Consider the following 24,069-nt stretch of genomic DNA (forward strand, 5'->3'; position numbering starts at 1 on the left):
TATATATATCCATACTCTAATGAATTTTTTAAATCTTTATTTTAGGTTAGTTCTAGTTTTAGCAACCTTGACAAATCAGAAAATTTCAAATGGTCCCAACATTTTAAACATTAAAACTAGTACCAATAGGTCTAATCGGTTCACTTCCAGGAAAAAAAAAGTCCCTCAAAGAATGGCTAATAAAGTTTGGAAATATCTAAAGCAATTGAGCATAAATTTAATAGCAAGAATAATGAATTTCTCAGAAGTAGGTTGACCTCAAGGTTTACTGGCACTGGAATTTTGTTTGTTGGCGTACATAAACTATATTTTAAAAACCAGTCTTAAAATAAGATCATCACAATCTAGCAATATTCCAGAATTTCCCATGATCAATCAAAAGTCAAAGATCATCAGAAATAAATGTGGAAGAGATATTTTACTTTACGTCAACTACAGAAGTACTCTTGACTTAATAGTTTGAATATTCAGAGATATCTGGCAAAAAAACATGTAGACACTAACCAAGATTAAAACATGCTATTATTATTATAAAAATATTTTATTTACCCTAGTTTTCTTCCCTTTGGTGTGTCTTTATTTATTTTCCTCACACTAAAAGCATCTGGTGTAAATTAGAAAGCCCCTAATCACAAATTTGAGGAGTCTCCTTATTAAACGCAAAACAGCTCACCATGGGTGTGGGTGAGTGAGTGTAACTTTCCTAAGGTCTTTTCAAAGATACAACAATCATACAGTCACATACTTGTATATAATAGATTGCAGTGTTTCCTAGTTTATTCCCTTTAAATATCCGGTCTACTATATTTACTTGTGTACAACCGTGGCCCAAAATTACTTATCTGTGAATACAAAAACCAAAACAGTGAAATCTATAATCTAGAAATATCTGAAAAGAACCCTGTATCATCCCATTCTAACTTGCATTCTGTTTTTTTCCTCAAGATTTCTCTCACAAGGTAGTTTGCTTTGCTTATGAAAGAGAACTAGACAATATTTTATTTGTAGCAAAGCAAGTTTTAATAACCATGTCAATTTTAAGGAAAACCTTCCTAATGTATCAAAATTCTGATAATTATAATACTAATATTAATTATTCATTTGGAGTTAAGTTCCCACATCACTATTTTCTAATTTTCAACAAGGTTCTGACTGCTTTTAAACAAGAAAATTTAGTTCATCCTTTCTGAATATTTTCTATCAATTCCATCACTGCACTGTTATTACTATAGTGCCAAATTTATAAATACACAGGGTGCCAAAAAAATGTATACACATTTTTAAAAAGGAAAAAGTTGTATTAAAATTGTAATACTCAATATATACCGACAACAAAAGATGAATACAAGTCATGTGTATACATTTTTTCCACACCCCTGATACTTTCATTAAAAACCACCACCTGGACAATTAAAGTATCTAACCTTTCCAATTACATTTTTAATTCCTAAAGAGTATTTTCTCTACTCACAGATAAATGATGCTGCATCATTTGGAAACTGAAGGCTCCCTCTGAAAGAAATAAATCAGCTGCTCCATCCTTTTCTCATTTAAAGCAAGGTTGCTGTTTCTGGCTATGAAAAAGCCTGAGAAGTTTTCTCCTGGTATGTGTGTATTAATCAAAATACTGGCAGGGAGACACTTACAACTTTAGGGGAGTGCTGGTGTTGCAGTACAATGTATTAGCAAATTATGAACAGGAAAAAAATGTTTTTGGTACAAGGCCAGTTCATTTTAAAATGAAAACTTAAAACTGACTATCTAAAAATTGAAGCTTTGACTGACAATAACAACTTTGTAACACTAACTTTTCATGTTTCCTTCAATTAACACATTTGTGTTGAGTGTAGTAACAATAAATCTATTACTTAGTTCTCAACATATTGCATATTCTATCCAAAAATTGAATTACAGATACTTGGTACTACATTTCAAATTACTTTATGTAAAACAGTCTTAAGGTCAAAGACTGCACAAAAGTATTTTTGTAAACCACAGTAGACTGCAGCAAGTTGGAAGAAAATAGAGCCGTACCTTAATCTATACTTGTAGATAAGTTAGCCCCACAACATAAAAACAGAAATAGGAAAATGCAAAAAAATTAAGAGAAACAGTCTTCAATTTTCTGTGCTTAGGACAAATTATTTAATTAATTAATTCCCTAAGTGAATCTGGCTTAAGCTGTATTTGTTTCTTTACTGAGATTACATGAATACTACCTATTAGATGGACATTTATGCCTGATCTAAGTAAAGCAAATGGACAAATACATTAATCTTAAAAAACTTAAACAGAAGAACCATTCAGGCTTCGGCTGGATATATACTATAATGTAAACTTTTTCCAAGTTATAGAGAATATTTATAGAATATTTTAATTTAAAAAATCGGGTGGTGGGAGATGAGGGCTAGTAAGAGGCAACTGGGAATGAAATATTTTTACTCTAACGAAACTCTCAGGAAAAAAAGCATAAAATTCCTTCAGATAAATGTATTAAAAAATATGTAATCTTTCCGCTTTCACTGTAACATCTGAAGGCATTTAGCAGATGTACTATCACTGAATACGTCTATGATTTCTTAAAATACTAGAGAAGCATGCATATTGCTTTCTGTCAAGAAATGTGGATCCTGGTCCAGCCCGGTGGCTCAGGCAGTTGGAGCTCTGTGCTCTTAACGCCGAAGGCTGCCGGTTCGATTCCCACATGGGCCAGTGGGCTCTCAACCACAAGGTTGCTGGTTCAACTCCTCGAGTCCCGCAAGGGATGGTGGGCTCCGCTCCCTGCAACTAACAACGGCAACTAGACCTGGAGCTGAGCTGCATCCTTCACCACTAAGACTGAAAGGACAACAACTTGACTTGGAAAAAAACTTGGAAGTACACACTGTTCCCCAATAAAGTCCTGTTTCCCTTCCCCAATATAAAAAAAAAAAAAAAAAAAAAAAAGAAATGTGGATCCTTAATAAATTTATAACAAAGAAGTAGATGATGTGATGTAGCAGAAACAGCTCATGGCTTAGAATACAGACTTAGCGAGGAGCAAATCTAGGATATAGGGTACCTTTGGGCAAACTAGAAAAAGGTGTTTCACTCTTGATAGCCAGAGCTCTGGTCCAGTGAATGAACAGGTTGGATGCCAGTCTCCACTCAAACCCTTTGCTCTGGGCAGTACACCAACTGTATATCCAGATCAGGCAAACTCAAACTTGGCTTTACCACTTATTAGCTTGGAGACTTAAAACAGGTGATTTAACTGAGGTTCAATTTCTTTATCTCCAAAATGGAGATTATAGACCCCTGTTAACAGGATTATTGCGGCTATCACATAGAATGGTGTTTGCTATAGCATCTAGCACAAAGCTCAGTATACAAATGAATGGTAAAACAACAAAAACTCTCTCCTTCCATAGAAAGTGGAAGTCTCTCTTTTCACATCTATAAATAATAAACTGCCAAGAAATAAAATACTTCATCTGAGTTAGCCCAGTTTTAAGGCAACACAAATTATCGTATTATATATTCCTAACAATAGTTCAGTGATCACTCTTGTGTGTGTGAAGGAAAAAAAGTCAGTAAGTTCAATGATCAAATATTCTAAGTTTGAAAATTTACACTTGACATCAATCTCTATTATAGATTTATAATGCCTATCAGCATTTTAAGACTCTAAGAAAACCTGTAATAAGAAGCTGTTTAACTTATTTAACCTACTGTTACCAAAATATATTTGATCACAGAACTTTTTTTGGGTTTATATCTATTAAAGTCTCATGGCACTAGTTTTTTGTTTATTTTTCTTTTCACAGAATGAAACTGGGAATAGATAGTATAGGGAATTTGGAGCCATTTTTATGTATATGATGCCATATAAACAGCACCAGTTCTTCTTAATGACATTCAAGAAAGTCAATCAGGTTTTAAGCTACAGATAATTAATTTTATTACTTGTTTACAAACCTAAACAAAATCAGAAATTCAAAATCTGAAAATTGCTTTTGAGTAATTTTAATATAAGTTTGAGTTTGAAATAAAAGGTGAATTTCAAGGCTTTAAATGTTAGGCCATACGTAGAAATTTTTAATTCGAAGATTTTATCTAAAAACCATGTTGTAGAAACTGGAACATTTAAGCCATACGCTTTGCTCTACATAGCTAATAGTAAGTAATGATGGCTATATGACCTTTCTAAGAAAACAACTGATCTTGGTCTGAATTCAAAATGCTATTATTTTCATTCTCTTATAACCCCCTTCTTTCCTATACACATTTATATTAAGGCAAGAAAAACAAAAGCAGAACATTTTCTATTATTTGGCTGTTTTTACTTACCTAATATTTTCACAGCATAATGAGGACTTTCTAAGACAATTCCTTCCTCTGTATCAAATATAGGGTTATCTATTCCAGTCTTTGGAGGAATTTGGGCTAGTTTCTTAAGTCTCATGGAAGAATTAAGGTCAAGTTCTTGTTTTTTCCCTTCTTCTTCTCGCCTACGCCTCATGTCTTCCTGTTGCTGCCGAATACGCTCCAACTGTGCACTCCGACGGACTGGCATCAGCCTGGTGCCCAAATCTCCCGGGCAGTCAACAGCCATCTCTCGGTGCTTCTGATGCTCCTCTGGTGATGCAAGACCAACATTTTTCACTTCGCTGTCTGATTCCTCAGTAACATGCCCATTCATATGGGATGTTGTCATGGTTATCTATAAAAACCTGTACCACTTTTTATAAGTCAATTTTTTTCTATAAAGCCAATCTCTTGATTCTGTAGTATAAAATCCATGTTACTTCAAAAAACACACAAAACTTCTCACATCACATAATAATGCTATGAAAATGTATCCATGAAGGAAATCTAAGAGAAAAGATGAGGGAAAAAAGTGTAAGAATTACAATATAAAAGATTTTGCACAGCCCACTTCTAATGTCTACACAATAAATATCCCATACGTATAAAACATTATTTTGCTACACAGATTAAGTACTTTCCTTTCATTTTAGAGACAATGGAGAAGAAATCAAGCTGTACCCCACCACCACCAGCAACCAAGAAAAAAAGAAAGTCCCCTCCCAAGAATTTCAAGCTTAGTGTTATGTTACAGCTGACAAAAAATGATATATTGGAAGGTTTAGCAAAGTGGGAAAGTGAAAAAGTTTTGGATACTAGTTTTGTAGAGAATTGGTTGTTTAAGGTATAAAGATATTTTAATCATCTTTGTATAGTTGTCTCAACACAGTAGTTTATACTCAATTAATACACGAGATTGAAGTAACTTCCTAGCTAACTGCTAAATAAACTAGCACATAGCATGCCATGTTGGTGGCTCACTTGAGGTAAAAGGTAGTATTCTGGGGATAATTCACTTTTAGGAGTTTTTAAGAAGAAGAAGATACCCAACAAAAAAGAAATTTTAATTAGCAGCTAAGGCATCTATAGGATAAAACTCCATTATGTGAGAAAAAGACTACGTGAGTTATCAGTCTCTATAACTAGTCATATTAACAAAAAAATTAGGGTTAATTCCCTGAGATTCATTCAGAGAAAATAGTACCTGTTACCACTCAAAATAAATTTAAAGTCATACTATACAGCAAAAAAGAACATACTGGACTTGGAGACCAGAAAACTGAATGTGAATTCTGGCTCTGACACTTCCCCTAGCTTTATGATTTAAGACTAGTCAGTTTCTCTCTCTGAATGTCAGATTCCTTTGGAAAAATTATTCATAGGATTGTTCTGAGCTTTAAATGAGATAATGTATGCAAGTCTTAAAACTAAAAAATATATACTTATATTAATTCTTAGTATTAATTTGATTCTATTTTAAAAATCCTTCAACAGATATAGATGGGGAAAAAAGGCAGATTGTTTATATATGTGAAAACCCACACATTAAATCTAATTAGTCTTCTTTTGCTCAAGACTTTAAAAATATTTATAATAATAAACCTACTACTTCCTTGAGTTGAGCACCATTTCAGTAAATAGGCTTGTTAGAGCACATGCCAACTAAGCAAAAACTGAGTTTTCTGACCACATTCCTAATGCCACCCAACCTTCTCTGAAAGAAACACCTATCACACACTACTTAACACAAACCCACCCAGACGACAAGGAAAACCACTAGACCAACAATCAGGAAAATAGATGCGAACTACATAAGCCACTAGAATTACATTTCATAAGAATTTTGGGAGATTATTCTCTTCTATCCAAATCTTACCTTCTCTCTGTACAACTAAGTGAGCTACACATAAATACCTTATTTATCATTAGACTGCCTTCTTCTTCATTAAAATAACAGCTATTAGAATTACATTAGGCAATTCCTAAGTTTTATGTTATTTATATGCAAATGCAAATTCAGCTTATTTGATGTTTTCATTACAAGTAAGCAGAAATTTGTGTAGGAGTTACTGTAGTGCTGAGCTTAATTTTAATTTTAAAAACCTAGGAGTGTACATATTTGCAGAACATTAAAACTCTCAACTTTCTCTATTTACAATATTCACTGAATATTAAAAATCAAATTTAATGATGAATAATGTATTTTTTACTTTATATGATAGTCTACAAAAAAATACGATCTGAAATTAAAACTGTCAGCTTAAAAACTGTAAGGCTATGTCCTATTCACTACACTAGATCACCAGAGCGGGGGGGAATCACACATCATGCAGGAGAGATTGGGCCAGGCAATCTGGGTCAGAGTCCTCTTGCTTGGACTACTATCATGCTTACCTATCTGGATATAGTCTTTTACTCTCAGAAAAATTTCTGCAACCCGATATGAATCCTCTTAAAATTCCACTTTGGTCATGTCCCTTGGAGTGTTCATAGTCTACTGGGAGAGACAGTAAAGAAAATGATTATTCTTTCCCAGTTGGTTTCTCCTCATTAGATTCTAAACTTGTTAAAGACAGGGGTCATGTCTTACTTTTATAGGCCCCAGTGCTTAACACAACACATGTAATATAGGAAATGCCCAATAAATATTTGTTCAACTAAACTTAGAAATGTCATAAATTCAGAGGATACACAGACGATGGACTCCAAAACTTAGCGTGTAGTCAAGAGTCATAGCAAAAACTCAAAACACAAGGATGCATTTCTTTGAGAGGCACTTCAAAGAAATAAGTATTAGCCAGAGAGAGAGGAGTCTGTTCCAGGCAGAGTGAATCACAAGACCAATAGGAAGGAAGAATATGAGAGTATGGCACTTCCAACAAACAGAACAGAATGCAATAAGGCTGGTTGGGACAATGAGAGCATGTCATACACGAATAATGATACAACTGGAAAGGAAAGCAGGGGGCCAGGCTGAGAACAGCTAAAGACTTTGACCTTTAGCCCGAGAATGTAAGAATCATTACAAGAATTAAAGCAACGGATGGCATGATCACATTCACTTTTAGAGAAACACCACTCTGGTAGAAGTGTAGAGAATTGACTGAAGGGTGGCAATGAGACCAGTTTGAAGACAACTGTAAGAAATATGGTCCTGAACTAAGATAGTGAAATGAAAGTTATATTAAAGAAATACATAGGTTACAGGACTAGAACTTGGTGTCCGTACTTCATATAGCAGGACAAAAAGAGAAGAGGAGGAAGAGGAGATGGAGGAAGTAGTAGTAGCAGTAGTAGTAACAACTACAACATTTACTGAGACTTATGTGCCACAGAATATTGCAAACACTTCACAATATTCACTCATTTAATCTTTATTACAACTCTAAAAGTTGTCGAGTAGTCCAATATGTCCAAATATGCCTGTCTTGTAGGTGAGGAATGAGGATTGAAGTAGGCCTGAAGACAGAATGGAGGAATGAGGAAAAGAGGCTACATGAACCAAAAGGCAGGAAGATAAGAGGTGTGAGAAAAGTACAAATAAAGCCAATTGAACTAAACCAGTCAACTTGTATAATAATGGAAGTCAGCTTATACAACAGGACGCTAGCTATAAAGTTTGACTGGTTCCAACTTACGAAAAATCTTCAATATAAGTCCTTAATTCCCAAGGCAGTAGGAAAGCCATTAAACATTAGAAAAGAGGGGTGATTTGCACATAAATTTCATTGAACATTTACCCCTGGCTAGGTACTAGGGTTTATAGAGGTAGGATCCTGGCCTATTAGTCTATGTACCAAAATGTCCTATAGGGATCTAGAAATTAATGTGTCCATAACTAAACTCATGTTTCCCTTTAATCACTTCATGTTTTCCTTGATCCTCTTCCTCCAGTGTCAATTCTAATTAATGCCACTATATCTACACAGTTATCCAAAGCAGCATAATGCTTAAGAGAACAGGTTCCAGAATCAGACTGCATAGGATCGAAGGATCTAATCCTTGCCTACTCTCCTTTTAAGTCCCTGCTCAAAAACATCCTCCTCTGGATTTCCCTGACTTCTCAAACTGGGTTATGTGGCTTCCCTGGAATCCCACAGGCCCTGTCATATCTCTGATCAAACTGGACTACAATGATCTGTACTCCTCCTGCCTGTCTGCCCCATCAGACTAGAAGCCCTTGGAGGTCAGGAACTACGCTGACTCATCTCTGGACCTTTGACACTGCCCAGCACAGGGCCAAGTAAACAAGGGGCTTCAGAATATGAACCAAGGCAGTGTGACTCCAGGGCCACTATTTTTGGGTCACTAAGTGGATGGCAATGTCATTAATTAAGATGGAGAATACAGGAGGAGAATTAGATGGGGTGAGAAATTATATGGGTTTAGTTTTGGACACATTAATTGCAAGGTGACTGTAGATCATATATGTAAATAGTCTAATCAGCAGGGCTCAGTCTTACTCATCTCTCTGGCCCTGTTATCGAGTAAGACAAATGCTTAACTAAGTATATGAATAAATCACTCCTGTTCAGAATCTTTGATGGCTTTCATATTGCCTAGATAATAGAGTCCAAACTCCTGCGGTAAACCCAGACTTTCTAATGTATCTTTTACCACTTCCCTGTACTAGCCTTCCAGGTTAGCTCCCTCATTGGTACTGATCCCAAACCATTCTTCTTCCTGCCCGAATGCCTTATGAACTAAGACGTATGAACTGCTCCTCCTTTCCTCTTCTACATTCAAAATCTACCATAAGTCCCTATTCCTTCAAGTTTTTCCAGACCATCTCGGTTAAATAACATCAGTAAACAATACTCTGAAAGATGTTATAATGCTCACAGGTTAATTCATGAGGGCCATGAAAGAGTCAAAAGTCCTTCCAGAATCAGAAACATTATGCTGTGTCCTACAGTTTTAGCATTAAGATCATTATAATTTTTAAACAGGCAAACCATGAATACTCTAGCTTATATATGTAGTCAATGCATATTAATAAAAAGTGAGAGTCCCAGTCCAAAATAATTATATTCTCCTTCTCCAAAAAAGAAAAAAGAAAAAGACATTTGTCTAACAATTCATAAACTGGTAAATAACTGAACTAGAGAATTACCTCCTTAACCATATATAAATAAAAGACCACCTTATGCTGATAATGTAGTTACAAGTTGCTGGCCCTAAGAATATTCTTTTCTCAATCCTCTTATCATAAATAATTTTTAAAATGCCTCAAAAGCGTCCAGCTCATACCTCTCACAAGTAGGAAAAAAGAAAAAAACCTAAATAAAAATAAAAAAATAAATCAATGAAAACTCTACTCATACATAGTCTACAAAGCAAGAAAATTAACTTTCAGGTTGGCAGGCCAAAGCTGTTTCAAAGCTAACTTCAAAGTAGTGGGGGAGAAAGCGCTTTGCTTATGTGCACTGGCTCTAGGAAAAGGGGTTAAAGGAAGCTAAATAAGCTTCAATAAGTACAAATGATTGAGATTGGGGGACCTGAAATAGCCTAAGGAACATAGGCCACTGAAAACTCCACATCAAGAAACAGAATCATTTGTGTGAGAGCTGGGGAATATGACAGGTTAGCAGGAAGACAATGTCCTATATAATAAGTATCCTAATTTTTAGACACAGGAAAATGTAAAACTTACACTTCATATGCACAAACATGGTTGATCTACACTAGTTTCGAGAACTCCAGATTTTTTTTTTTTTTTCAATTCATCCTTCCTTCCCTTCTCCCACAAGTAATGCCCTTTGAGCAGCAGCTGTGAAGTCTCATTTTAAGTGATCAGCATTCCTCTGACATTCTAAGAAGTTGGACTATTTGTTTCCATAGAAACAGCTTTGTCAGCTAACATAAGATTCAGGCCAAGAATAGTGAAAAGAACTTACATTATGCAAATTAGAAAGACTTTGTCTACTATCCTCTTAGTTTCTCTTCTCTGGTTTTGCACAGAACTCAGGCTAACTTTCTTACTCTGTAAAACAGAAAAGAGACAATTAATCCAGTGTAAAAGTCTGCAGTGTTTTTTAGAGGGAGGGAGTAGGAGAGAATGGTTAATTCAATATGATATACAATTCTCTTTGCAGATGGCTAGGATTTCTTAGTATGAAGTAGTAAAAATGCACACCCCCAATTTCTAATAGACATCAATTAAAATCAATACAAATTACCTAAAATCAGTGATGAGAAAGAGGTAAACATAACTGGTTTAAAAGCTTTTCAAAAAGGATTAAGATACCTTTGCAGATTATTTTTAATAATACTTTTTGAACTTTAGTTTAAGGTTCAAACAAAAATGCAGGTTTTTTTCTTTATTTTAATTACAATTTCTGGATCAATTTTAAACATTATGAATAGTTTATGATGCCAAGACAATGAAAGTTTAGGATTCAAAAAGATCCAAAAAGAATTTGGTAAGACAGGAACCACAGTCATTCAAAGGGGGAAATGCTGATGCTACATTGGAGACCAACACAGAAGAGCACCCTGCCCCGATGGAGCTCCATTCCACAGATAGGGTAACAGATAATAAGAAGCAAACACTCAATAAAATGACTTCACACAAAGGGCTACAGAGAAAGTACAACAGGAAACTATAAGAGGCAGTGATGTTTGGAAGGAGCAACATTAGACAAGATGGTTAGGGAAGCCCTATGTTAAGAGCTGATATTTGAGCTGACTTTTGAGTCCTGAAGGACAAAAAATGAGTGAGCTGTGGAAAGATCCAGAAAAAAGGTTTCAGGTTGAGGGAACAGGAAGTACATTTCTATAGGGATGTCACCAGGAATCTCAATTGCCATACACAGATGCTCCTTGACTTACAATGGGATTACATACTGACAAACCCATTAAAAGTTGAAAATGCAGTAAGTCAAAAATGCATTTAATACTATAGAATATCAGGTGTTTACCCTCGTGACTGTGTGGCTGACTGTAGCTGCGGCTTGCTGCCACTGCCCACCAACACAATAGAGGATAGTACTGCATGTATCTCTAGCCTGGGAAAAAAATCAAAATTCAAAATTTGAAGTACAGTTTCTACTAAACGCATATCGCTTTTGCACCACTGTAAAGTCGGAAAATCATATGTTGAACCATCATTAGTTGGGGACTGTCTGCATCCCAAAGTACCTCAACTTCTTCCCTACTACTGTTAATTATATATACCACTACCTCCAAGATCATGAAATGGATGAATTGTATGGTATGTGAATTATATCTCAATAAAGCTGTTAAAAAAACAAAATACTAAACAATAAAATGGCTAAAATGAAAAAGACTGACAATACTAAGCATTGGAGAGGATGTGGAGAAACTGAAACTCTCAAATAACACTGGTGAGAATGTAAAATGGTAGTCAGTGTGGCAGTTTCTTAAAAAGTTAAACATACACATAATATAACCCAGCAATTCTACATGACAGAAATAAAAACACATTTTTATTTGTAAAAGGAAAATTTGTATGGAATGTTCAAAGAATAATTATTAATAATAACTTAAAAGTGGATACAATCCAAATGTCCTTCAGCAGGTGATAAATATGGAATACTATACAATAATGAAAAAAGGAATGAACTACTGATATATGCAACAATGTGGATAGCCTGAAAAACATAATGCCAAACACAAGAGGACATATTGCATGATTCCATTTATATGAAATTTCTAGGAAAGGCAAAACTAGTGCTATGGATGGGAGTAGAAACTGACTACAAAAGCACATTAAGGGAATTTTCTTAGGTGATGGAAGTATAATAAAACTAGATTTCAGTGATATCTGCGTGATGATATAAACTTAGTAAAACTCAAATTGTACCCACAAAACGTGAATTTTTATGCACTTTAAATTATACCACAATAAAGTTGTTTTAAAACTCATCACATTGAACACTTAAAATTAGTAAATTTTAACGTAAGTTATACCTACTGAGCTGATTTAAATTATGCACTTAAAATTGCATCTTATTACATGTAAATTATATCTCAACAAAACCAATTTTTAAAAAAGACCTTTGTATGTTCCATAAACAAGTCATATACTGACATCACACAATAAATGTTTAACTCAATGCATAAATTTCAGTTTCCAACAATGAATGGTACAACACACCATCTGCAGAGAAGGGACTTAGCTATATCTAAAACTAAGTAAATACAAGTCAAAACCAAACATATTTGGGTTAGTCATGCAAGGTCTTAGCTCAGAAATTATTACTCACAACAATTTAAACAAAAATATATAGACTCACCAAAAATTTAATTAAAAAACTATTTTTTCAATTCCTTAAAATATAGAGAACTAAAAAAACTGTAAAAACATTTTTAAATTAAAAAATCATATATATTTGAAGTATCTGAACTTGTTTAACTCAACAGAGCAATGTAAAAAAAAAGTTACACTATTAAACAAATTTATGCAACAGACAAATCAAGTTCTTTAAATTAAGAAAAAGATCATGTGCAAATGTCCTGAGTTCACTTTAATGAAATATCCTGATAAGACCTATAATAAGGGCATTTCTAAAATTCTACCTGGTTCATGGTTTAGGTTTCAGACAGAAGTACCTTTATTTATCATCCAGATAACTGAATTCCAAAGAAGCCACTGCTATCTTCATAACTTTAAAACTAACTGCACTTAGAATGTACTATGCCAGATAAATCTGTAAAGAATGGAAGCATAATTCCCTTAATCGAAAAAAACTTCAAAGTAAAAATCAAATATGTAAATATTTCAAAGGGAAACAGGGATAACATACATTATAACTTAAAGCCACATAACTAATGTGCCCCACAGACATAGAATAATTCCTGATGCTCAATTCCATTGGCTATCAATAGGGCAATGCCACTAGCTTAGAAGACACACCTTTATCAGATGTACACTTTCATACACAGAGCCATTTTGAAAATTCCTGGCAAAAATGCATATATATAAAACTTATCTGCAACAGAAAGATTTAATTTACAAGTTCTTATTCTCAACCCCATGTTTCTACCATACAATTGTCTTGAGACCAAAAAAAGACAACATGGAAAAAACAGCTGGAAAAACACTGCTGGTTTATAATATTAAACATCTGCATCCTACAGTGTCCATTTACCAAAGCTAATCAAATATTTATTTACAAATATCTCCTTGAATCTTCTTAAACATTTTTGGATTCTAGTGGTTCTCAATCAAGGGTGAGTCTGCACTCCACTCATCCCCGCCAGGCGAATTTCCACAACGTGTGGACATATTTTTATAGTCAGGACTGGGCTGAGCGGAGCTACTGGCATCTCCTTAGCAGAGGCCAGGGAAGCTGCTAACCATGCATAGGACAGCCTTCCACAAGGAAGTCTAAAATGTCAATAACGCCCAAGTTGAGACACCCTGAGTTAAACAAAGCAAACCCTGGAATATTATTACCTAACCCCAAATTGAGGCATTCACTCATTAAATAGTATTCAGTAAGTTTCTCACACATTCAAGACAAAACTTTAAATAGCCAAGCTTCCTTGTTAACCACCTAATGGTATTTTTGCTTATTGTGTTTCAACTTTTTCAAGTACTCTTGTTGTCCTAAAGATACTGAGGCTGAAAGATCCTTAAATATCATCTAATCCAGTATTTTTCAAAATGTTCAGGAAGGAACTTCAAATCTTGGCAGTGGGTGGGAAGATAAGAGCAGAAGCTCACTTTTACCTTTCTTTTTAAGTTTTAAGGTTCAAGGAAAAAACAGTTTAAATGTTTAAACGACAAAACTTCGATCTGAAGAATTCCTCTTATTTTACAAATGACAAAACAATGTCCAGAAAATTTAAGTCACTTGCCATGGTTATACACATACTTAGTGTCAGAGATCAATAAATCCAGAAATTCAACAAGGTAAGATCACCAACAGAATAGCAACAGAGTAAACGGAATAAAAGCTATTGCCAAATAAATTGTCTCACACTGTATACTGGAAACTAAGTGGGAAAGCAAACCCAATTTTAGTAATATATTCCAGCATATGATACATTCCCCACCATCAAATGTTTACAATAAGGCCGGAAGACAAAACATGCATATAAAATGATAAATACATTAAGAGTGACGCAAACAAGGAAAGACATAAAATGTATAGACAAAGCGTATTTAATGGTCATATTATTTATTGACCCTGTATGCTGAACACTGTGCTACTGTACTTTCCGTAGTTAATCCTCAAACAATCCTGTATGTTTAAGTGGTACTGTTATCCCCAAGGACAAATGAGAAGACAGGTTTAAAGGAACAAAGTAAGAGCGCATCAAAATAAAAATTCAACAGTTATAATAGATACTCACATCCATTATATCACATAATCCTTACAACATCCTGACATGGTATTTTACAGAGGACACAAGAAGAACGACTATTTAAACAGTTTGAATAAGCAGTAATGGTGATAGTAGTTAGAAGTAAAAGCAATAGCACTACCTGCCAGGCAGAGAGCCAAGAATTTCATACACGTCATCTCATTCAATCCTTTCAACTCCTCAAAGTTATCCTCAGTTTACAGATGTGGAAAACAAGTATGGAGAGGTGAAGCTGCTTCCCAAGGTCACAAATCGAAATGGCAGAGCCAAGCAAGACTCGTACCAAGTCTGTAAAACTTCAGAATAGAAGCTCTTCACTTCACTCTTGCCATTATTTTTATTCACCATGGACTTATCCAATACTAAGAGAAGAGAAAGAAAAACCTCTATTGATTATGATTAATTCTCAGTTTAGTGTTTTGAAGGATACCTTCCTAAGATTTTTTCTTCACTTGTCCATAGATAGTTTTGTTTAAATAATGAAATTCTATGAAAAACACATTTGCAAATCCAAATACATAATAGCATTCTCTTGCTTTTTTATGCCTAAAATTTAGCTTTAGCTGTAAGTATTCCCAGGGACCAATGGGACTGCATAATGAATCATCATTCACCGTTTTCCTTTACAAATCTGGACATTTTTCTGTTATAGAAGTACCTTGCAATATAAAGAAGAATTGGGAGAACAAGAGATCATCATTTTTAAAAACCAGGCAACTAAGCTCTCCACGTATTGTATGTAATATTCTCTGAAGTGAAAAGTATTGTGTTTTGTTTGTTTTTTAGTTCAGTGGGAAAATTCTCCATTTGCTTATATCAAACACAAAGTTGAAGGTCTTTGGCGATATTCAAGACCGCACACTCATAGTACTAGGAATTGATTAAAAGCCAAACAGTATCAAAGATATCAAATGGTTGGTTACTTGAACTGCCCCATTATCACCTTCAACAACTTAGTAATAAAAGATTAAATGCATCCAAAGGGTTAGTTCTAAAAAAGGCACTAGGACAAAAGGTAATTTATAACATTTCAAACTGACTAGAACTGGATTTTTAAACATGTGGGATAAAATTACTTGCAATATGGCTTTTCAGTATATTGGTACCAATCAAGAATATATATGGCCTAGCTGGAGAACAAGAACAGTCCTGATAAGGAACAGAGCCAATGTAAGAGATAGAAGATAAAGCCACAGTTGACTCTGAATGCTAAACTAAATTGTTTGAATTTTCTCTTGCAAGCAATGGGAGACTATGTGTTTCAAGTGTTGTTTTTTTTTTTTTAAAGAACAACAAAAAAAATGGCTTTTTAGAAAGTTAAATCTACTCTATACTGTAACCAGAGTTGACTAGGGGAAATTTAAGTAGAGCAGCAAAGAGAGACAATGTTTTAATACTTTATGCATGGAAAGATAAAGGAAGTAGCAGAAGGAATGAAAAGGGATCATTTCAAACAATGGTTATTACAAAGGATGATTTCACAAGATTTAGAGATCAAGAGCCAAATATAATTCTAAAATATCGAGCATGACAATTCAATCTGGGAGAAATTACAGGACCTTAAAATAGGAAAATTCAGAGAATAAGGTTTTTCTCCCTGGGAGGTAGGCGAGGAGAATGGGGAGAACTGGAAAGACGATAAATTCCACTTTAGAAGTATTGTATTTAAAGTGAGAATGTTGGCAGGCTGTTAATTGCTAGACAGGGAAACCAAAGTGGGCAGGCTAGAAATGAAAATTTGTAGGTAATTTACATATTCATATCTTACATTTGTAAAGCTTTTCAGTTTCTACAGTAAATTCAAGCACATTATCTCATGTGAACTCCACAGTTGCCTTGGGTAAATAGGTCAGATATCCCCATTTTCCAGGAGATACGTAGGCATTGCAAGTTAAGTCACAGAGCTAGAAGTTAATAGGACAAGAACTAAAGTACAGCTTGATGAACCTTTATGAGGAGTCAGTGCTCCGTTCCTTACATCTCTGCAGTGATACCGTGCTGACTACATACTTTTTAAAAATCACGTGACTACAGTTGGCCCTTGAACAAGGGTTTGAACTGAGCAGTTCCACTTATATGCAGATTGTTTTCAAGAAATACCTGTACTGTTTTAGATTTGCAGTGTCCAAATCATACAGGGTGCAGAGGGCAAACTGTATGTATTATGGATCTATGCTTTTTCTACAAGGGACTCGTGCATCACAATATATGGGTATCCACAGGGGTCCTGGAACCAATTCCCTGCAGGTATTAGGGACAACTTAAGTTTCTGGGAAGTCAAAAGTTACACAAGCATTTCTGACTGCCCGGGGAGGGGGAGAGGGGAGGGGTCGGTGTTCAAGGGTCAACATCATTCTTTTACCATTAAAATATGATAAGAGAAAATTCATCTTTTCTCAACTTACTGCTTCATAAAATTAACTTTAATACAATAATTAATTCCACTGTTATATATGTTAACAGACTACAAGTTGACTATAGCACCACATTGTGGTGGCATGGTATCTATTGATCAAAATTTCTAAATACTCAGCCAAGCAGCAGTTACAGTAGAAATAGCAGAATGCTTGTGAATTTTCCTCCTAATATGAAAAGTAAATCTGAGTTGCCAACATTCCAGTTTTCTGGTAACATTTAAAAACTGTTACTCTCTACTCTGTATTGCTACAGTTTCGGTATGTGCTGCCAAAGTGAGCTGCCCTAGCTTGTCCTACCTTGACAAACATTTAAATAAAATATTAATTTATACCTTAAAAATGAATACAATATAATAGACTAGATCCTATAAGATAATCAGCTATCCCCTTGGGGTCAAATTCAAGTATTGAAAAATTGTAACTGTAATATCCTTAAATATGTTAATAACTAATTATGTCAATTCCCATCAATTTTCCGTCCACATCTCACATATACCCCCCGTTTCTCCCTTTTCACACTACTACCTTAAATCACATACACATTATCTTTTTCATGGGTTTTTCTATGCACTTCCTGATAGTCACCCACCCTCGGTCTTTCTAGTTGTCAATTATTTCACACAATACGACCAGATTAACTTTCCTGAAGCACACCTAATAAATATCACGACGGTGTCTCTTTTCAAGTTTTTGTTGTCATTTTCTTCTCTTAAGTTACCGTTTACTAAGGGATTACTATGCACCATTTATTCATGGTACTAGTAAGCACCCAGCATGGATTCTCATTAACCCTCACAACCATCTCCTTTTTCAATTTTGTAACTTAGCTTAGCAAAGACAAGAGACTTGTCCAATGTCAAAAGCCAAATGGCACAGATGGGCCTCAAACTGAAGTCTGGTTTTTAAGACCTGGACTTGTACTAGAGCAGACCATATCCAATTTGAGTTATTCTTTGGCATCCTTGGCCCCAACCTTAACTCCTCCCAGCTTCTCATGACTCCTGGCTCTGCCTTTTTGTTGTTCTCCCCAAGAAAATATAGTGAGAGTACCCCTTTTCTTCTTCCAATTAGAGTAAGGGGGAAAAAGGTAGCATAAAGACGTAAAAATATTTACTTTGGTATAAGGCGTTTGTGTGTCTGTGTGAGTGACCAGTCACGTCCAGTGCTGGAAGTGGCACCGGGAAACAGACATTATGTACTTTTTGGTTTTTTTAGTTTCAGGTGTAAGACATTATGTACTGTTGACTCTAAAAATCAGTACAATGGCATATACTGATTTATATCTACCAAAAATTTAAACTAAAGCTTTGATCTATCAATTCCTTTTCTAGAAATTTATCCCATAAAGTATGTTTGGAACAATTTAAGTATGTTAATCTACTTTTTCAACTGTAAATTTAATAAAATTTAAATACCGATCAAGTATTTCCAATGAAAATTTATCATTCTAATTCAGATGTGCCATGAGTGTAAAATACACGTGGAATTTCAAAGACTCGGCATGGAAAAAAATCAATGCAAAACATCTGATTATTTTTTGTATCTAATACATGTGGATGTGGTAATATATTTTACATATTGTGTTAAATAAAATATACTATTAAAATGAATTTCACCTGTTTATTTAAAAACAATTTATATGGCTACTGGAGCATGGAGCTCCATGTGAACTGACATAAAACAAAAGGCAAGTAAATAAAGCAAGCTTTGGAATGGTATTTATATATCATTCCATTTTTACAAATGCACATAAAAGTTATGTTTATAAAGTTATTAACAAAAAATCTGGAAGAATATACACAATACTGTTTTCATTTAATATGAAAAGTAAGAATAACAGAGCTCTTAGGTCTTATTTTCTACTTATACTTCCATATTATTTGGGTATCTCACAAAATACTGACCAAAAAAGATGTTACTTTTATAATCTGGGGGAAACACAAAGATATTATTACTGTTTTGAAAGAAAAAAAATAGAAATTTTAAATTACAACTACCTTCTAAAGGTCTGTAAAAATTATTAGCAGCAGCAACAAAGCCCTTTCAAGAGTGCTAGAACCTAAGTTTTCAAAAATATTATCCCTAAGGCCCTAAACAATTTCATAAACAGTGCAACAATAAGAATTTCTAAATAAAGTACTTAAGCAATCATTAGAATGATGACTCTTCAGTAGTCAGGACTTTCTCTACCACACAAACATGAATATATTACATCTTTAATTTAAAAATGAGAGGAAATCAGTTTACTAAAGGAATAAGGGCATTAAGTATAAGAAAAATTCCAAAAGGGATCACCAACACTTTAAAATCTAGCAATGAAACTGCTGCCTTTGAGCCCTTCCTGTAGAAGTTCCAGAGGAGCCTTGTCATAATTTTGATTGCATCTGTTCTTTCATCATGTTAATAACTCACAATTACAACTCTCAAAGAATACTAATTACAAATTCATGTAGCTTTGCTTTCTAGACGCCTATTTCTATGCCTAGTCCATATAGATTTTCTCCATCCCCTTTAATCTTGGGTGTCAATCCTTTACTCAATTACTTGTCACAAGTTTCAGGTCTCTAAAACCGTATTATAAGAGATTCCAGCTTTTGACCTCAAGTGATTTACAGCTTACTAGAGAAAAAAGTATGCTCCAAAGGTCAGTAAATTAGTAGATGGTTACCTCTATCTACATGGCTTATTGGTATGCAATTCAACAACTGGCCGTTAAAAAAAAAAAAGAGTGAATAGTTTGCCTTGTCACTGAAGAAACACCAAAAAACCATTTCAGAGTTATTAAGCAAAATTAATAGTAAAGATTCATATCTATTGTTATCTATAAACCAGACTAAAGAAGTGACAGGAGAGCATGTTCAGGACCAGAAGTAGGGCTGTGTCATCAGAACAGGAAAGGAGCAGAAGCTGAGAAGACTGAGGAAGATACAAGCATCACCAAGTTGAGAAGCCACTGAACTTTTAGTGCTGCAGGATTGCTCACTTGAGGGTATGAGCCACGTTCTGATTTTGACCAGACAGTCTTAGAAGGAAGAAAAACATACTGGGGCATATTATGCAACAAGAAATGGGAACAAAAGGTCAATTTTAAAGATTACTGTATAGTAGATCTCCCTGATCCGTGGGGTATATGTTCCAATATCCCCATGGATGCCTGAAACTACACATAGCACCCAACCTTATAGATCCACTATTTTTTCCTATACATATATACCTGTGACAAAGTTTATTAATTAGGCACAGTAAGACATTAACAACAATAACTAATAACGAAATAGGACAATTATAACTGCAATAAAAATTATGTGAATGTGGTCTCTCAAAATAGCTTATACTATACTCAGCTTTTCACTTAAAGGAAGGACTTTATAGCTTCTCTTTGGGATATCCAACTTGCCAGCATCACTACTCTTGCACTTTGGGACCATTATTAAGTAAAATCAGGGTTACCTGAACACAAACACTGTGATACTCTAATACTTGATCTGCAAACGGAAATGGCTACTAAGTGACCGTAGGCAGGTAGCATATACAGCATGGATAAGCTGGACAAAGGGATAATTCATGTCCTGGGTGGGCACTTGAATCATGCTACTCAGAACGATGGACAATTTAAAACTTATGAATTGTTTATTTCTGGAATTTTCCATTTAATTTTTTCGAACCACAGTTGACCACAGGTAATTGAAACTGCGTAAAGTGAAACCGTGGATAAGAGGGACTACTGTACGGCAAATTCCACAGTTAAAAAGGCTACTAAATTATACTTTCACTCAACAGTGTAAGTACCCACTTGGTACAAAAACTTGGATAGTCCTTGGCAAGAAAAAGAAATTTAAAATCTAGTATAGAAATTAAGTAAACAAGCAAACGAACAAAATCCCTGCACAATTGCAAAGCTATTTGATAAGTGCTGTACTACAACTACAGAAAATGTTATAGGAGTTACCTGAAGAGGAAGAAAATCCTAAGAAAACTTGTTAATAGGAAAGAGTATTTGAAATGCAGCCATTACACAAAAGGAGAAAAAAAGAAAGCACAATATTAATACAAGCACATTAATATCAGTAAAACTAAACAAACGCTTTATCTGAACGTAACATTTTAAATCACCATAATACAACTCAAGTCTGCAAACTATTGTCACTTTTTAAGTCTGTTAGATTGGTGCAAAAGTAACTGCAGTTTTTGCAATTGTTTTTAACCTTTTAAACTGTGATTACTTTTGCACCAACCTAATATTTGAAAATGTGTAGTAAAAACAACCTAGTGAAAAACACCCTAAAGCAATGCTTGAGAGTCACTAAGAGAAACTGACAAAGCTGAGAACTGGATCTCACTACACATGTAAGCTGTTTTTTAAGTCGGGCAACAAAAATTGTGGTACCCACTGACTTGCACTATTTCAGAGATAAAACTACCTCAACACACAATTATAATCATTCATCACTGACTCAGTCTAATGACAACCAATTCACACAATTCCTGCAAAATTGCTTAACAAAATTATTGATAACCACATTATCTATTCAAAACACATTTATTAAAACACAATGCAGTTTATTGCCATTCCAGGTGAATGTCACCAAATAGGTTTGTATTCTATCCACTTCTTATCTAACATCTCTGGAGTACTTAATATACACCAGGCATTACTCTGACCATTCTTCATATGTCATCTCAATCCTCAAAATAAGGCTCTGAAGGGGACCAGAATTTGTTACCCCAAAATGTGACACTTGGGCATAAGGATTATTTTGAGATAAAGGCAATTAAGAAACTGCAGAAGCACACACACAAAAACTCTGTCCTCCCCCTACCTGGCTAACAGGCAAAGCACAAGTTTCCCTTTGTAAAGGTAACATACATTTCCATTTACTCCTGTACAAAGAAGAGGGCTCTTAATCCTGAGTTGACTCTTACCAATGGAGAAGGCACAGACTTACATCTGGATAACAAACCTTACTAAAATAACTATTATCTTCCATTAGTTTCCTCCACATATTTACCTTCCCACAATTTAGTAACCCCTAAAAGCCTAAACCTCTTTTCCTTCGTCTTGTCACTTTGTCTTGTCCCACAATTTATTGCCCAATCTCACTGCTTCTTTGGGTCTTTCTTTTCTATGAAGGCCTCCATACACATATTTCTCTTGTTAATCTGTCTTTTGTCAGTTTAATTTGTAGGGCCCCAGAGAATAAACTTAAGAGGCTGGAGAAAAAGGTTTTTCCTCCCCTATAGCCCTTTCAATCAGACACTAACACGATCTCCATTCTACAGATAAGGAGTCAGTCTGATAAATTAACTTGCTCAGACTCACACAAAAGCCAAGAAGGTATTTGGGCACGAGTCTGACTCTATAGCCCGAGTACTTAACAGGTGCAAAGACTGTAGGTGCACGCACTATAATGCCGTCAGGGAGGGCCTGGAGAAAAGCAAGAAAAAGCCATTAGCAAATTCCTGTTTGTATTTGTATCATCATAGGAAGAATTAATCAAGAACATGTTAAAGTTATACACCCCCCCCTCAATCCACCATTAAATACATTTATGGCCGACGTAAGATAAATGGAATTGTTTTAAATCTCAAATTCTAACAAGTTATAGGAGGATACTAGGTTAGAAAAGCCTCTGATATTAAGCTCACAAGCAAAACTAAAGTGTAAACAAGTAAATGATAAAAGCACAAATTGATAATATGCACCTAGTACGTACGTGCCATATGAAGCAGTGAGACACTAAGATAAAAAGATATGGCCCCTACCGTTGAGGAGCTTACAGATTGAAAGTTCTTCATCTGAATTCAAGTACATCTTAAACATTAAATCAAAGACAGCTTTCTCAAAAATATTTTAATCTTACCAAAAAGATAGTGTTAAACAACGTAAGTCTTAAGGCAGGCTAAAATACAGAGTAGGAAAGTCCAAGGACTTTGGAGTCAAATAAATAGAATTCAAATCCTTGCTACTTACAGCCCCTAAAAGTCTAAACCTCTTTTCCTTCGTCTTGTCACTTTGGATAAAATACTTAATCTCTCTGAACCTCTATTTTCTCATTTGTAAAAGGGAGAATACTGATAAAAAACAATAGCATCCTTGCAATGTAGTTGTTAATATTTAGAAATACATACAAAGGATATAGCAGACTGCATAACACAGTAAGAGATGGAGCAAGGGATGGAGTTCTGGGCAGGAATTAGGGGAAAGTACAAAGAACTGTGATTTAGCCAAATGAGCTGCTGTAAAATTTTAGTACAAAAGAACAAGGTGTAAAGTATAAAAGGGTAAAATATGAAAGGAACACTATTCCTTTAAGATGCCTGCAAATAATTATAAAATTTCCTTTCATAAACTCTTAAGTATCTACTGATTACTCTTAAGTGAATCATTATTTTGAAAAACATCTGCAGGTTACTTGTACTCAGATAAATTACATGGGTTACAGATGCAGATCGGGGGTTCATGACCTACTTTCCACGAATCCCAATACTATATGCACAACAGTGTTTCAGGGGAAGGACTCGAAGGACCATCAGACTCACAGAAGATTATTAATATACAGTTAAATTTGCATGTCCAGTATTGATAAACTGAAATGTACAGTTGTTGATGTGAGGCAATTTGAAGAAATAACAGTTTGCTGCTGGAAGTATAAAATGAATCACACTGAAAAGGACTTTGGCTGTCTAGTACATTGTTTTGTACACCTGAAACTAATAATAAAAAGAAAAGAAAAGAGACTTTGGCATTATCTAGTAAGTTGACCAGGCCCAACACCCTGTCAGCCAGTAATTTCATTCCTCATTATATACTTTAGAGCAGTGATGTCCAACAGAAACTTTTGCAATGGAAATATTCTGTACCTAATTGTGCAGTAACATAGCCACCGTCAATACATGGCTATCAAGCACTTGAAATACGGCCACAGCAAATAGGGACTGAATTTCCAATTTTAGTTAATTTTACTTAATT

The 24,069-nt window shown here is 34.7% G+C and overlaps 1 protein-coding gene across 6 annotated transcripts in view; it reads right to left on the reverse strand.

The window, feature by feature from the left end:
- Positions 1-24,069, reverse strand: part of PALS1 (protein associated with LIN7 1, MAGUK p55 family member) — a 76,301-nt gene that overhangs the window by 43,719 nt on the left and 8,513 nt on the right. Inside the window, exons 2-5 of one of the 6 annotated variants that reach the window (XM_074327325.1) lie at positions 14,804-15,044; positions 10,245-10,330; positions 6,742-6,844; positions 4,330-4,854 (exon numbers count right to left, since the gene is read on the reverse strand). In XM_074327325.1, the coding sequence (XP_074183426.1) occupies positions 4,330-4,696 (367 nt within the window). In that variant the 5' untranslated portion in view covers positions 4,697-4,854; positions 6,742-6,844; positions 10,245-10,330; positions 14,804-15,044. Of the gene's footprint in view, positions 1-4,329; positions 4,855-6,741; positions 6,845-10,244; positions 10,331-14,803; positions 15,045-24,069 lie in introns of those variants that run through there. The other 5 variants (XM_074327326.1, XM_019733668.2, XM_019733671.2 and 2 more) reach the window with 5 other exon arrangements.

The sequence above is a fragment of the Rhinolophus sinicus genome, linkage group LG03 (genome assembly GCF_036562045.2).
Source record: "Rhinolophus sinicus isolate RSC01 linkage group LG03, ASM3656204v1, whole genome shotgun sequence".
NCBI lineage: Eukaryota > Metazoa > Chordata > Mammalia > Chiroptera > Rhinolophidae > Rhinolophus > Rhinolophus sinicus.